Source organism: Orcinus orca, chromosome 7 (genome assembly GCF_937001465.1).
Source record: "Orcinus orca chromosome 7, mOrcOrc1.1, whole genome shotgun sequence".
Lineage (NCBI taxonomy): Eukaryota > Metazoa > Chordata > Mammalia > Artiodactyla > Delphinidae > Orcinus > Orcinus orca.
In genome coordinates, this window is record NC_064565.1 from 92,168,734 (window position 1) to 92,184,027 (window position 15,294).

General features: G+C 46.5%; 1 protein-coding gene and 1 long non-coding RNA gene across 4 annotated transcripts in view; one reads left to right on the forward strand and one right to left on the reverse strand.

The window, feature by feature from the left end:
* The window catches only part of METTL21A (methyltransferase 21A, HSPA lysine), a 42,568-nt gene extending 40,328 nt beyond the window's left edge, over positions 1–2,240 (reverse strand). The window contains exons 1-2 of one of the 3 annotated variants that reach the window (XM_049711936.1): positions 1,919–2,240; positions 942–1,121 (exon numbers count right to left, since the gene is read on the reverse strand). In XM_049711936.1, coding sequence (XP_049567893.1) covers positions 942–1,088 — 147 coding nt within the window. In that variant the 5' untranslated portion in view covers positions 1,089–1,121; positions 1,919–2,240. Of the gene's footprint in view, positions 1–941; positions 1,122–1,789 lie in introns of all 3 variants that reach the window. The other 2 variants (XM_049711935.1, XM_004262795.4) reach the window with 2 other exon arrangements.
* LOC117201503 (uncharacterized) overlaps positions 1,196–15,294 on the forward strand; it is a 73,853-nt gene continuing 59,754 nt past the window's right edge. The window contains exon 1 of the long non-coding RNA XR_004483562.2: positions 1,196–1,781. This is a non-coding gene — a long non-coding RNA (uncharacterized LOC117201503). The remainder of the gene's footprint in view (positions 1,782–15,294) is intronic.

Here is a 15,294-nt window from a genome sequence, read left to right on the forward strand (position 1 = left end):
TGTGTGAGTTAGCATTTGCATATAACTCTATAAATCACTGTATACTGTTAACGTGATTTTAAAATATAATTTGTTCTTTATGGCCACATACTATTAGCATACTTAGCAATTCCTCTTCTTGGTGAGAATGTAGGAGATTTGCCCATTTCTCACTGTTATGTATCTTTATTACTCTTTCTGAGAAAACTTTTCTTGTAGTTACCCTGGACTAGATTCCTAGAAGTGGTATTACTGGGTTACGATATATCAAGACTTTTATTCCTAAGTGTTTCTCTAACACCCCTGATACAATATTAAGATTGTAAAATTGTATCTACACCAATCATTTATCCAACATTCACTGAGCTCCCACCGAATCCCAGGTGTGGCTAGATGCTTAGGGCAAGTCTCTGGCACAAGCAGCTGAAAAAACAGTGCTGGGAGAGAAAAAAGTAAAGCAGCAATTATAGTATAATTTTTGATCATTACAACTATGGAAAACTTAAAGAAAACACATGATCTTCATTTTTGGCTTTGTCAGTTTACAATATTCTTTGTGCAATGTTAAACTTAAAAACTAACTGAATAATTGTCCAAAACAGCTAGGGGCCCCAGTCCTCCCTCTTCCGTGCTGGGTAAATGACTGGTAAGTCATTTAATTTCTTTCAGTTTTCTTCATTCACCCTTAAAATGCAATCTATTTGGTGGCGAGGGAGCAGGGAAGTGATTCTAATGGGTAGGACTTTTTTTTTGGAAGGGGTGGAGTGATGCAATGTATTAAAATTGAGTAGTGATAGACAGTTGCACCACTCTGAACTTACTTAAAAAACACACACACACACTTTAAATAGGTGAAATGTACGGTATATGAATTACAACCCAATAAAGCTGTTACTTTTTTAAAATAGAGACCAGTCTTATAATCAATGGCTGATGCTAAGAGGCCCCCGGGGCTTACTTACCGCGTCCCAAACCACCGCTGCGACTCCCAGTTGCTTCCAGTCCTGCCGGATCTGTATCGTGTGGTTTGCCAAGGAGAAGGTGGCAAGAGGCTTGTGAAATCTCTGCAGCCCCTTTTCCGCGGTCTCTTCATAGGGCACCAGGGCCATCTCGCCCGCGCCCAGCTCTCTGCTCGCTCAAAGCTGTGAGGCAAAAGAATCCTGAGTGAGGTTCTAGCCAGAAAATGCATTATCTCTCTAGTAGCTCCAAATGCTTCTTAAGGCCGTTTTACAAGTTCAAAACAAACGGTTGCGGGAAGCCTTTGTCTAATTCCTTTTGCCTGGCTCTCCTGGGAAGTGAGATTTCGCTGGGAATTCATGCCAAAGGTGCGGGATGGCTATGCACTCAGCTGTAACCACTCAGGGAATTTGCAGCGTGGTAAGAGTGAGCGAGGCGGAGGTGACAGCCCGGGGCCGCAGAGAAAGTACCGCTTCCTAAACTGCCCGGGCCCGCGTGGACTGAGGCTGCAACCCGCTGCGGTCTGCAGGGCATTTTTTCGTGTTTTGTTCTTCCCTCACTCCCTCTAAATCGGTGCGTTCAATTGCGACCACCACGGACTCGAACCTAAACTTAAACTGGGGGTTAACTGTATGATTATCCTGCTTTACGACACCGGCTGGAGATACACGGTCGACGCAGTTCCATTTCCTGGAGACTGAAAGTGAAAGACACTCGTGGATTCCGAGTCGCTCGCGGGTAGCGAGACCCCGGGTCCGCGTGGACTCGGGCATCCGCGGCTCGGAGGCCTCCCCAGAGTCGCCCAACCTGCCCCCCCCCCGCCTGCCCCACTGAAGGGCCGACAGGTACGCACGTCCTTCCCGCGGGCCCGCAGCTGCGGGAACAGGCGAGGTAGGGGCGGGAGCTTGGAGAGGAGCCCCCCCTCCAGCGGCGCTGGCCCGCCACACCCTACGGTCCGCGGCACTGCGTCGCCTCCACTTACGGCTCGGGAGACGGCCCCCGCCTGGTGCGCGCGACGCTTTCCCCGCCCCCAGGTCGACGGCGGAAAAATCCGCCTTAAAGGGCCAGAGAGCCGGTAGACCGGCGTGCGTGCGGGCGTGCGGGCGGCCCGCGCCGGGGTCACGCGTTTCCGGTCCCCCGCCTTCCCACGACAAGCGCTCCCTGAGCGCCGGGGGCACGGAGTGGCGGATGTGGGGCAGGGCCCCGGAACGGGGATGCCGCGGTGGGGCGGAGGCGGTGTTCCCTCCGCGTGTGTCCCCAAGGTATTTGGGCCCCCAAGTCAGTTTCTCTGGCTGCCGAGGGCAGAGCTGGCCGGGAGAGCTAGGTGCGGAGGCGCGGGGGGTGGGTGGTGAGCGGAGGCCGTGGGTGCCATGGCGACCGGGAACCCGGAAGCCACCTGCCTGGCGTTGGACAGGCGCTGGGTCCACTTGTATGTGTGCTCGTTCTCGCGCGCGCGCCTTTTTTGTGTGTGTTTTTCACTGTGTGTGCTTGCTTGTTTTTAGTTTTAACGGTGGTCAGTTAGGAGGTATAGGAGAAAACTCCCGCCGAAGAATACGTGGTCACACCCATCTGTATTCGTGTCACCAAAGTGAAGTCCGAATTGGTGTAATCGCGCGCTCCGCGCCAATAGAGTGGGAAACGTGACCAAGCCCTTCGCGGAGCCCGCACGTGGCTCCCGGGACTGGATTGTTATACGGGGCGGGGCGCGCTGTCGGCCCCAGTCACGGACTGGGTCTCCCGCCTCCCGGGGCAGAAGGTGAGCGCACCTGCCCTGGGGACACCTGTTCTTGAGGTGAGAGCTGCTGAGAGTGTGGCATCTGGCCGCAGGCCCCTGGGAAGCGCGCGGCTGGAGTGAACATCCAAGAATGTGACCGCGCTTGGGGACGGGGCGGGGGGCTCATCCTTCTCCCAGGAAGGTTTCTTTTTCCTCTCGGACCTTGACCCGCGACCCCACCGGCCGCCGCTCTCTCATGGCGATTCTCAGCTCCGCCTGCACGTTAGGATGAACTGGAGCGCTTTTCAACTCCGCAGAGCTGGACGCTGCCACCGGAAAGGCTCAGCTGGTGCGCTGTGGGGCCCGAGCATTCCTGTTTTTCAGAGCTTCGCGGGTGATTCCCGCCAGCCACCGGTAAGAGGCTCAGGCCAGGCCTAGACCACCCCCTCTCCTCGCCTCTCGCATCCCGCTGGGGGCGTGCCCCGCTCTCTGTCCAGGTCTTAGAAGACTGGGACCTGGGGCTGCAAAGATGGTTTGAAGTGAACTTTGAAGGTCACCAGTGAAGGTCTTTTACTTTTTTTTTCTTTCTTTGCTTTACTCAATTATTCATTTTTAAGTTTTTTTTAATGTATTTTTGAGAGCAGTTTTAAGTTCACAGCAAAATTGGCAGAGATTTGTACAGAGATTTCCCAAACACTCCCTGCCCCATACACAGCCTCCCCCTTCTCAACATCTCCCACCAGAATGGTACATTTATTACCATTGATGAACCTACACTGACACATTATTAGAACCCAAAGGCCACAGTTTACACATGGGGGTTCACTGTTGGTGGTGTACACCTTATGAGCTTGGACAAACGCAGAAGATATGTATCCAGCATTATAGTATCATACAGAGTAGTTGCACTTCCTACAAATCCTCGGTCCTCTACACATCCGTCCTTCCTCCATAACCTTTGGCAACCACTGACTTTTTTTTTTTAACTCTCCATAGTTTTGCCTTTTACAGAATGTGATGTAGTTAGAATGATACAGTATGTAGCCTTTTCAGATTGGCTTCCTTTGCTTAGTGTGCATTTAAGATTCTTCCACGTCTTTTCATTGTTTGGTAGTCATTTCTTTTTAGTGCTGAATGACAAACATTCCATTGTATAGATTTAGTACAGTTTATCCATTTACCCAGTAAAGGACGTCTTGGTTGCTTCCAGGTTTTGGCAATTATGAATAAAGCTGCTATAAACATTCCTGTACGGGCTTCTTTGTGGACATAAGTTTTCAGCTCCTTTGGGTAGATACCAAGGAGCATCATTGCTGAGTCATATGGTAAGAGTGTGTTTAGTTTTATAAGAAACTGCCAACTGTCTTCCAAAGTGACTGTACGATTTTGCAGTCCCACCAGAAATGAGAGTTCCTGTTGCTTCACACCCTTACCAGCATTTGGTGTCGTCAGTGTTTTGGATTTTGGCTATTCTAATGGGCTTGTAGTGGTACCTTGCTGTTGTTTTAATCTGCAGTTCCCTAATGACATATGATGTAGAGCATCTTTTTTTTCCAGTTCTGTTGAGATGTAATTGATATACAACATTGTATTAGTTTATGGTATACAACATAATGACTTGATATATGTAAATACTGCAAAATGATTACCACAATAAGCTTAGTTAATATCCCTCATCTTACATAGTTACAATTTATTTCCTTGTGATGAGAACTTTTAAGATCTACTCTCTTATCAAATTTCAAATATACAAAACAGTATTGTTAACTACAGTTACCATTCTGTACATTACATCCCCAGAACTTATAACTGGAAGTTCGTGCCTTTTGATCACCTACACCCATTTCCCCCCCCTCCCATCCTCTGCTTCTGGCCACCACCAATCTGTTCTGTATCTCTATGAGTCCTTTTTTTTTTTTTTAGATTCCACATTTAAGTGAGTATTTGTATCATATAGTATTTGTCTGTCTGACTTATTTCACTTACCATAATACCCCCGGGGTCATCCATGTTGTTGAAAATGGCAGGATTTCCTTCTTTTTTATGGCCAAATAATATTCCCTGTGGGGAGGTGTGTGTATACACACACACCACATTTTCTTCATTCATTCATCTGATGATGAAACTTACGTGGCTCCCACGTCTTGGCTATTGTGAATAATGCTGCATTGAAAACGAGAATGCTGATATCTCTTGAAGACAGTGATTTCATTTCCTTCAGAGATATATGTACCCAGAAGTGAGATTGCTGCATTATATGGTAATTCTGTTCTACTTTTTAATTTTTAGAGGAACATCCATACTGTTTTTCATAGTGGTTGTACCAATTTACATTCCTGCCAACATTGCACAAGGGTTTCCTTTTCTCCACATTCTCACCAACACTTATTATCTCTTACCTTTTTGATAATAGCCATTCAGCAGGTATGAGGTGATATCTCATTGTGGCATTGATTTGCATTCCTGTGATGATTAGTGATGCTGAGCACATTTTCATGTACCTGTTATTTGGACATTTTAAAATATGATTGTTTTCTTATTGTTCAGTTTTAAGAGTTCTTTGTATATTTTAGATAACAGTCCTTTATTAGATGTGTCTTTTGCAAATATTTTCTCCCAGTCTGTGGCTTGTCTTCTTATTCTCTTGACAGTTTCTTTCACAGAGCAGAGGTGTTTAATTTTGTTTCACTTCTTCTCATTTTTGTGTCTCATTAGGCTTCCAGCCCTGATTTATTTTATTTATTTTTTTGGCCACACCACATGGCATGTGGGATCTTAGTTACCCCACCAGGGATCAAACCACGCCCCCTGCAGTGGAAGCGCAGGGTCTTAACCACTGGACTACCAGGGAAGTCCCCAGAAATGTTTAATTTTAATGGAAGTTCAGCTTATCAGTTATTTCTTTCATGGATCATGCCTTTGGTATTATACCTAAAACAGCATCACTTTACGCAAGGTCATCTAGGTTTTCTCCTATGTTATCTTCTAGGAGTTTTATAGTTTTACATTTTGATTTAAGTCTGTGATCCATAGCCAGTTAACTTTTGTGAAGGGTGTAGGTCTGTGTCTAGATTTATTTTTTGCATGTGAATGTCCAGTTGTTCCAGCACCGTTTGTTGAAAAGACTATCTTTTTCTCCCTTGCATTGCCTTTGCCACTTTGTCAAAAATCTCTTGACTGTATTTATATGAGTCAATTCCTGGGCTCTCTATTCTCCTCCATCTATTTGTCTGTTCCTTCACCCCAATACTACACTGTCTTCATTACTACATTTTTACAGTAAGTCTGAAGTCAGATGGTATCAGTCCTCCAACTTTATTCTTCTCCTTCAATATTATTATTCATTTTTTCCTTTTTTATTTTGTATTTTTTTGGTCTTCTCTCCCTCTCCTTTCTTCTCTCCTAGTATCTCCTTTCTTTCTTACCTCCTCTACCTCTCTGTGTTGCTTCTCCCTCTCAACTTTCCTTTTTTTAAACCTCCCGTCTCCTTATTTTCTCTTTTCCTCTTTGTTCCTTTCCTTTGGGGAGCCATCACTGGGCACAAGAAAAAGGATGTGCTTTGGAGCCAGAGGAACTATGAAAATTTAAATTCTGCCTCTGACAGTTTAATTGGTATGACCTTGAGTAATTACAATTGACCCTTGAACAGCATGGGTTTGTACCATGCCAGTCCACTTATAGTCAGATTTTTTCCAATAGTAAATACTTCAGTACTACGTGACCTGCAGTTTGTTGAACCTGAGAATACAGGGGAACTGTGGATAGGAAGGGCTGACTATAAGTTATATGCAGATTTTTGATTGCACAGAGGGTCAGCACCCCTAACCCTCTTGTTGCTTAAGGGTTACCTGTACTATAAACATCCCAAGATCCCAGGTTCCTCATCCATAAAGCCTGTCACAGATTGTGCCCCTTCCCCATTCCTTCTCCCCGCTCTCCATGGTTTCTGCTGAAATCATACATAGGACTTTACGAAACAAAACCAAACCTCCCAACCTCTCCAGCACTCCACTAAACTGACATAGGACATCTGCCTCATTATATTTACTCACAGTTTATCTAGAAAGTTTTCATTTGCTTTTCCTTGTTAGTATTAGACAAGAGTGTCCTTTAGCCCAGCCAGTGTTCTGATTGGTAGCATTTGGCTCAGGGAGCACCAGAAAGAATGTTTAGGAACATATGCAACTCATGTAGACACTTAGTGTCTACTTGTTCCGTAAACATTAAGTGCAGCTCTATTTTTCTTTTAATTTATTTGTTTTATTTATTTATTTTTGGCTGCATTGGGTCTTTGTTGCTGGGTGCGGGCTTTCTCTAGTTGTGGCGAGCGGGGGCTACTCTTCGTTGCGGTGTGCGGGCTTCTCATTGCGGTGGCTTCTCTTGTTGCAGAGCACGGGCTCTAGGCACATGGTTCAGTAGTTGTGGCTCACGGCCTCAGTAGTTGTGGCTCACAGGCTCAGTAGTTGTGGCTCACGGGCTCTAGAGCGCAGGCTCAGTAGTTGTGGCGCATGGGCCCCGTTGCTCCGCAGCATGTGGTATCTTCCTGGACCAGGGCTCGAACCCGTTTCCCCTGCATTAGCAGGCGGGTTCTTAACCACTGCACCACCAGGGAAGCCCTCTATTTTTTTTTTAATGCAGCTCTGTTTTTATCAGAATAAACCAAAACAGCCAGTGGTTCCCCGTGAATACTTGCAAATAAATTTTTAATCCTTGAAAACAAATTGGGCATGTGGTAGACTGCATTATTTTTAATACCCAGTCTGCCTTCTACAGACCTGTCCTAGTTGACCCTTCCCAAAGGAGGGATGTCTCCCCACCCTGTTGAAGTCAGGCTTGGCCACATGACTTGCTTTGGCCAATAGAAAGTGGGCGGAAATGACATTTGCCACCTATGAGCCACAGCAGGATTGCGCCTTTTCCCTTTGCTAAAGACCTGCAGGCCCCAGATGGGGGCACTCCCTAACCCCATCCCCAGGTGGAGCAGAACCACAAACGACCCATAAAATATGTGAGCCACGAATGAGAAATAAACCTTTGTTGAGCTAACCATTGAGACTGGGGTTTGTTACGTAGTATAACTCAGCAGAAGCTGTCAGAACACAGGTGTGAAAGGGACGGAAATTTCAAAACAGGTAGGAGCATTTAATGCGGGTGACTTAGTTTCAGTAAAGTCATCCTTTTTTGGAGCTCCCCCCTAGCTCATGATGACACCTTAATTGCCCCACACCTGTCCCCCTCCCCCTTGTCAGCATCACCTGAAACTACTGACCGCCTTTATCCAACTGTGATTCTAAGGCTTGAAGAATGTTTTCCCACTTAGGACAGTCTTGTGGGAGATGTGCAAACAAGTCTTGCGGGAATTGTTTGTTAAAGACGGTAAGCTGAGTCTTGTGGGGCTTTTGTGTCACTTTGGATTATCTGTAAATCCACAACGTGGCTCAATCATAATATAACAATCTGTAAATCTATGTGCTTTTTCTTTTTTTTTTTTTTTTGGCGGTACGCGGGCCTCTCACTGTTGTGGCCTCTCCTGTTGTGGAGCACAGGCTCCGGACACGGAGGCTCAGCGGCCATGGCTCACGGGCCCAGCCGCTCCGCGGCATGTGGGATCTTCCTGGACCGGGGCACGAACCCGTGTCCCCTGCATCGGAGGTGGACTCTCAACCACTGCGCCACCAGGGAACCCTATGTGCTTTTTCTTTATAGCAGTCGGGACTGGGCTTCATTCCCTGGTCCTCTCCTGCACCCAGACAACTGAAACGGACCATGCTTGGGCATCCCCTCCAGCTCCACAGTTCCCCCAGGTACCTGCAGGCTTTTGGACCCTTCTTACCCACTCACCCGTTGCGGGGAGCAGAATTTAGGGGTAGAATAACTATGCCCAGGGTCTTTTAGTTGATAGCTTTTTATTTTTATCCCTGTGACTACAATTGCCTTTCCCCAATCATATGACACCTTACTAGAGAATGGTAGTGGTAGAAGGGAGCTTATTCTTTTATCCCTCCTGTTTTCTGGAACTAGTCCATGTACAAGGTCACAGTAAATGCAGCCACCTTGGTACAGTGTGATCCTGCCCTGGGCCAAGGTGGATACCCAACTCGGGCTGGACAAATAATTCCCTCTGCAGAGCTAGAGTTCAGGGTGGCTATTGGACATCTCTTGTTATTATCTCTGTTAGCTCAATATCAATTTCCCATTTTGTTGGTAGCAGTCCCCTTTTGCTAATGGTCAAGAGCCCAGCTTCTGGGGCCCAAGAGTCTGGGTCAAATCCCAGCTCTGCGTCTTAGCTGCAACTAGCTGTGAGACCTTGGCTAAGACACGTTCACCTGCACCTCAATTTCCCCAGCTATAAAAAGGGGGATAATGTGCTGATTAAATTAGTAAACAAAGACGGTAAGCTGAGGTTGAAATGAGTTATCTAAAGCACTTAAAACCGTGCCCAGCAAAACAGTGAACTTCCTGTAGCGTTTGCTCTTACTGTTCTGTGTCTGGGGTGGGACTGACCTCAGCTGTGGCTCTAGGACCAGGCACGTGTCCCAGGTCTGGCCAATGAACATTTCCTTCCATCTGGACATGAGTGGGTCAGAAGTGGGCATGTGACCAACGCTGGGCTTACCCACAGTCCATCCTGAGACTTGCTGGGACTCTCGGAGAACCAGAGTTCCTGTTAGTCATCTGGTCCCAAGAGGGCTGAGCCAGCAGAGATTGGAGCCAGTACAGGTACCAGTGGAGGGAGAGGTGCCTCCTGTGGTGCCGTGTGACCTCCTGGATCCAGTGGGCCGGGAATTGTTTGTTATTTGAGCCGCTAAATTCCCTAATTACCTGAAGCCAGTTTGAACTGCTTTTTTCTTTTTTGTTCCCTGAAGAAGAAAAACAATACTGATACTTTCAGTCTGGGCTGGTTCCTTGAACAAAAGAGAGTAAAGTCGTGCCCGTGCAGGGTCCTTCTCAGTGTGCTATGTGTGGAGAAGTTTCTCCTGTCATGCCCAGGACAGGAGAACCATCATGTCTGGTTCCTGGCTGCACTTGGGCTCCCAGGGCCTATAGATGCCGGTGTAACCTGAAAATAAATTTCCCTTTTTCACTTTAGCTGGTATATTTTCTGTTGTGTGTTTTTAGGAAGTAATGTAAACAGAATATAAACGTTCTATAAGGTCCTCATATATAATAACTTGCTGTTGTATTTGCCAAACAACAACTGTGATCCTAATCTTTAAATGAACTTGTGTTTGAAAGACAAAAATGTCCTCTCTACACTCACAGTCAGCAGGTGACTTGATAAATGTTCGCGAAAGAGAAGCGTGATCTCTGGCTGCACCTTTCTTGTCCATCCTACGATGAAAAGGTGTCCGCTCCCCACCCGGCCCTAAGAATTCTGTCACCTCTCCAGTTCTGGGGAGCCTTGCTCCCCAACTTGTTCCACCAACGGCCTATCCTTTTTGCCTTCAAACAAGTCCAAGAGTCCCATTATCTAAAAATTCAAGATTATAAGAGCGATGCAGGCTTGCCCTTGCCCTTGGCTGCTCTCCGCGCCCAACCGACATGTTCTGTTCTCTCTGAGCGACGCTGGCCAGCGCCAGATTGTTGCCTTTCTCCTGGACACCAGACTTCACTGGGCATTGGACTTAAATAGGCCTTTCTGTCTGGGCCACCAGGGCACCAGTCTCTGGTCTCGCCCCTTCCCCACCACCTCCACTCAGCCACCAGGCTCCCAGGCTGCTGCAGCTTCTCAGAAAACTGGCCTTTCTTTCTTCCTATGCTCTTGCCTACTTAACAGCTTTACTGCAACTTCGGGTTCAGTTTACTCGAAAGTACCACTTCTGCACAAGCCCAGTGTTCTGCTCTGCAGCACGGCGGGGCAGGGGAAGAGTGGGGTGTTGGGGTTGCAGGATGTGGACTCGAGTCCCAGTTGCACTAGTCCCCAGTCACGGGGCCTTGGGCAAGTCACTGCCATGCCTTGAGCTTCGGTTTCCTCATCTGTAAATGGGGTTGATGACAATGCCCACCGCACAGGGCTGCCGTGGGCACCAAAGGAGGAGATGTATGGAGGAGCTCACTGAACACTGCAATGGATATTACTGAGTATCCTTAGAGCGAAGAATTAAGAAAACAGGCTTGGAGTCAAAGGTCTGGATTTAACTCCTGACTGTGTCCTTTCTAGCTGCATGACCTTGACCAATGAACTAGCATTTTTGTGCCTCATTTTCCTCATCTGCAAAATGGGCATCTTACCATGACCCTGCCCACTTGATATGAGGAGGAAGGTGGTTACCCCATACTCAGGGCTTAGACCAGTACTTTGCACACAGGAAGCATTTACTAACTTTGCTATTACCTATTTCCTCACTGTTGTCCCCTCCCAGAGAGGGGAAGGAACACTGCTCACTGGCCTGGCCCTCAGGGCACTGAGGCTGAGGAAGGCTGGAGGAAGGAGGTTTCCAGAACATGCCTGGCCAGGAACACCCGTCTCCTCCAGTGGTTGTGGTGATTTCTTCAAGGGGCTTTTAGCTCTAGGTAAATAAATATGGTAACATTCAGCAAAGATGGAAACAAAGTATCTAGAAAGGAAGAAGCAGAAACCACTGTCTACTGGTGTCAATTGGAATGAATCAACTGGGTCAAACTGGAATCAAAGCAGCTGGCGTGAGGGACTTCCCTGGTGGTCCAGTGCAGGCGATGCAGGTTCAATTCGATCCCTGATCCCTGGTCGGGGAACTAAGATCCCACATGCCGCGGGGCAACTAAGCCTGCGCGCAGCAACTACTGAGATCACGTGCTCCGAAACCCGCGCGCCACAACTAGAGAGAAGCCTGCGTGCTGCAACGAAAGATCCCATGTGCCACAACTAAGACCAGATGTAGCCAAATAAATAAATTAATCATAGGGACTTCCCTGGTGGCACAGTGGTTAAGACTCTATGCTCCCAATGCAGGGGGCCCGGGTTCGCTCCCTGGTCAGGGAACTAGATCCCACATGCATGCCGCAACTCAGAGTTCGAATATGACAACTAAGGACCCTGCCTGCCGTGACCAAGACCTGGTGCAACCAAATAAATAAGTAAATAAATATTTTAAAAATTAATTAATCATAAATTTTAAAAAGCAACTGGAATGAAAAGAACTGAAAATGAAGGCAAAAGAATAAAGACAAAGGACTGAAAGGGAATCCAAGATGTGCTGATGAGATAGGTGTCGAGCAAGTTTATAGGCACCATTTTTCCAACAGCATTTGCTCACTGTCTCTGTGTCACGCTTCGGTAATTCTTGCAATATTTCACACTTTTTCATTATTATTATACTTGTTATAGTGATCTGTGCTATTTGATGTTATTATTATAATAGTTTTGGGGCACCACGAACCTCAACCGTATAAGACAGCAAACTTAATCCATAAGTATTGTGTGTGTTCTGACTGCTCCACTGACCAGCCATTCCCCCATCTCTCTCCCTCTCTTGGGGCCTCCCTATTCCCTGAGAAATAACTATATTGAAATTAGGCCAATTAATAACCCTACAGTGGCCTCTAAGTTTTCAAGTTAAAGGAAGAGTCGCCATCTCTCACTTTAAATCAAAAGCTAGAAACAAGCTTAGTGAGGAAGGCATGTCAAAAGCTGAGAGAGGCCAAGAAGCTAGGCCTCTTGCACCAGTTAGCCCGGTTATACAGGCAAAGGAAAAGTTCTTGAAGGAAGTGAAAAGTGCTACTCCAGTGAGCACCTGGGTGGTAAGAAAATGAAACAGCCTTATTGCTGGTGTAGAGAAAGTTTGAATGGTCTGGATAGAGGATCAAAGCAGCCACAACATTCCTTAAACCAAAGCCTAATCCAGAGCATGGCCCTAACTCTCTTCAATTCTGTGAATGCTGAGAGAGGTGAGGGAGCTGCGGAGGTTGTTCGTGAGGTTTAAGGAAAGAAACTGTCTGCATGACATAAAAGTGCAAGGTGAAGCAGCAAGTGCTGATGTAGAAGCTGCAGCAAGTCATCCAGGAGATCTAGCTACGATTACGAAGGTGGCTACACTAAACCACAGATTTTCTGTGTGTATGGAAGGAACAGCCATATATTGGAAGAAGATGCCGTCTAGAAGTTTCATACCTAGAGAGAAGTCAATATCTGGCTTCAAAGGACAGACTGACACTCTTGTTAGGGGCTACTGCAGCTGATGACTTGAAGTTGAAGCCAATGCTCATTTACCATTTCGAAAATCCTATAAGCTCATTTACCATTTCGAAAATCCTATAAGCCAATGCTCATTTACCATTTCGAAAATCTATAAGAATGATGCTAAATCTACTCTGTGCTCTGTAAATGGAAAAACAAAGCCTGGATGACAGCACATCTGTTTACAACATGGTTTACTAAATATTTTAAGCCCACTGTCGAGGCCTACTGCTCAGAAAAAAAGATTCCTTTCAAATTATTATTGCTCATTGACAAAGTACCTGGTCACCCAAGAGCTCTGATGGGGATGTACAATGAGATTAATGATGTTTTCATGCCTGCTAACATAGCAGCCACTCTGCAGCCCATGGATCAAGGAGCAATTTCAACTTTCAGGTCTTATTTAAGAAATTTCCTAAGGCTACAGCTGCCAGAGGTAGTGATTCCTCTGATGGATCTTGGCAAAGTCAATTGAAAACCTTTTGGAAAGGCTTCACCATTCTAGAGGCCATGAAGGACGTTAGTGATTCATAGGAAGAGGCCAAGATATCAACATCAGCAGGAGTCAGGAAGAAGTTGATTCCAGCCCTCCTGGATGACTTTGAGGGGTTCAAGACTTCAGTGGAGGAAGTAACCGCAGATGTGGTGGAAATAGCGAGAGAACTAGAATTAGAAGTGCGGCCTGAGGATGATACTGAATTGCTGCAATCTCCTGATAAAACTTTAACGGCTGAGGAGTTGCTTCTGATGGATGAGCAAAGAAAGTGATTTCTTGAAGTGGAGTCAACTCCTGGTGAAGATGCTGTGAAGATTGTTGAAATGACAACAAAAGATTTAGAATATTACATGAACTCAGTTGATAAAGCAGTGGTAGGGTTTGAGAGGATTGACTCAAATGTTGAAGTTCTACTGTGGGTAAAATGCCATCAGACAGCACCGCGTGCTACAGAGAAATCGTTCATGAAAGGAAGTCAGTCGATGTGTCAAACATCCCTGTTTTATCTAAGAAACGTCCACAGCCAGCCCAGCCTTCAGCAACCATCACCCTGATCCGTCAGCAGCCATCAGCACAAGGCAAGACCCTCCACAGGCAAAAAGATTACAACTTGCTGAAGGCTCAGATGATGGGTATCCTTTTTCTTTAGCAATAAAGGTTTGTTTTTTTTTGGGGGGGGGGGCGAACTATGCACAGCATGCGGGATTTTAGTTCCTGGACCAGGGAGATCAACCGTACCCCCTGCAGTGGAAGAACGAAGCCCTAACCACTGAAGCACCAGGGAAGTCCAGCAATAAAGTTTTTTTAAATTAAGGTATGTACATTGTTTTTTCAGACATAATGCTATTGCACATCCATAGACTCCAGTGTCATGTAAACATAACTTTTATATGCACTGGGAAACCGAAAAAATTCACGCGAGTTGCTTTATTGCAGTACACGCGTACCTTGGAGATATTACGGGTTCAGTGCCAGACCACCGCAGTAGAGCACATATGAGTCATGCACTGTATGCTCTTTAGAGATGAGGAAACCAAGGCCCAGAGTGATTCCAAAGGCCCAGTGGAAGGACTCCAAGGCTAGTCTCAGCGGCTTCAAAACCCTTCCCCTCGCTCCTCCTGTCCTTTAGGCCAAGCGTAAATGGTTGCCCTGAGAACAGACAGCCAGGGTCATCTCCCTTAGAGGACCTCAGTCTGGAGTCAGGGCCCAGACTGGGAAGTCCCTGCCCACCCTGAACCTGGGCAGGTAGGCATGCTGGCCTCTCCCTGCCAATAGGTTGGCTACCTCTCGTCTGTGGTGCTGGGACTCCACCTTTCCCATCCTCTGGCTGTCCACTCACCCTCCCCACAGAGTGGAGAACATGGGCAAAGGGAAGTGACACTGACCCCGCACACACCGTGTTTGACCCTCTCTGGTCATCAGCAGTAAGTTTTCCGGAAAAACGGGAGAGCTGTGGGCCAGAACTTTCCCTGAGGGGCTTCCTTGATTCATGGTTTGGTCGGGATGCCACCTGCGGACAAACCTCACTCACACCTACCCCGGGTCATGTTCACTCAGTAGTTCTCCAAGAGATCAGCCATTGAAAAGTCCTTAATAGGAAATGTTTTTAGAAGGAACATATGGAGAATCAAAAGGGGGCTAAATATAAACCTGTATTTGCAGAACTGAAGAAGGAACACAGAAAAGCTGAACAGAAAGAGCTGGGTGGAGAAGCACTCTCCTAAAACAGGGGTTTTTCAGTGGGTGTGGGTGTGCGTTTTGCTGGATATGTGAATTTCTAGAACACTAGAGTTACCTATAATTAAAAAAAGAAAAAAAATCAGCTTATGAGGCTAAAAGTAATTCTGATGCCAATTGCATTATGGAAGTAGCTGAGTGCAGATGCACTAACTTTCATCAGAATAAACCCACGTGTTTGCATTTTACAGACTTAGAAATGGTCAAATAGAACAGAGACGTTTAAAATAGAAGTTTCAAATTTAAGACATTTTT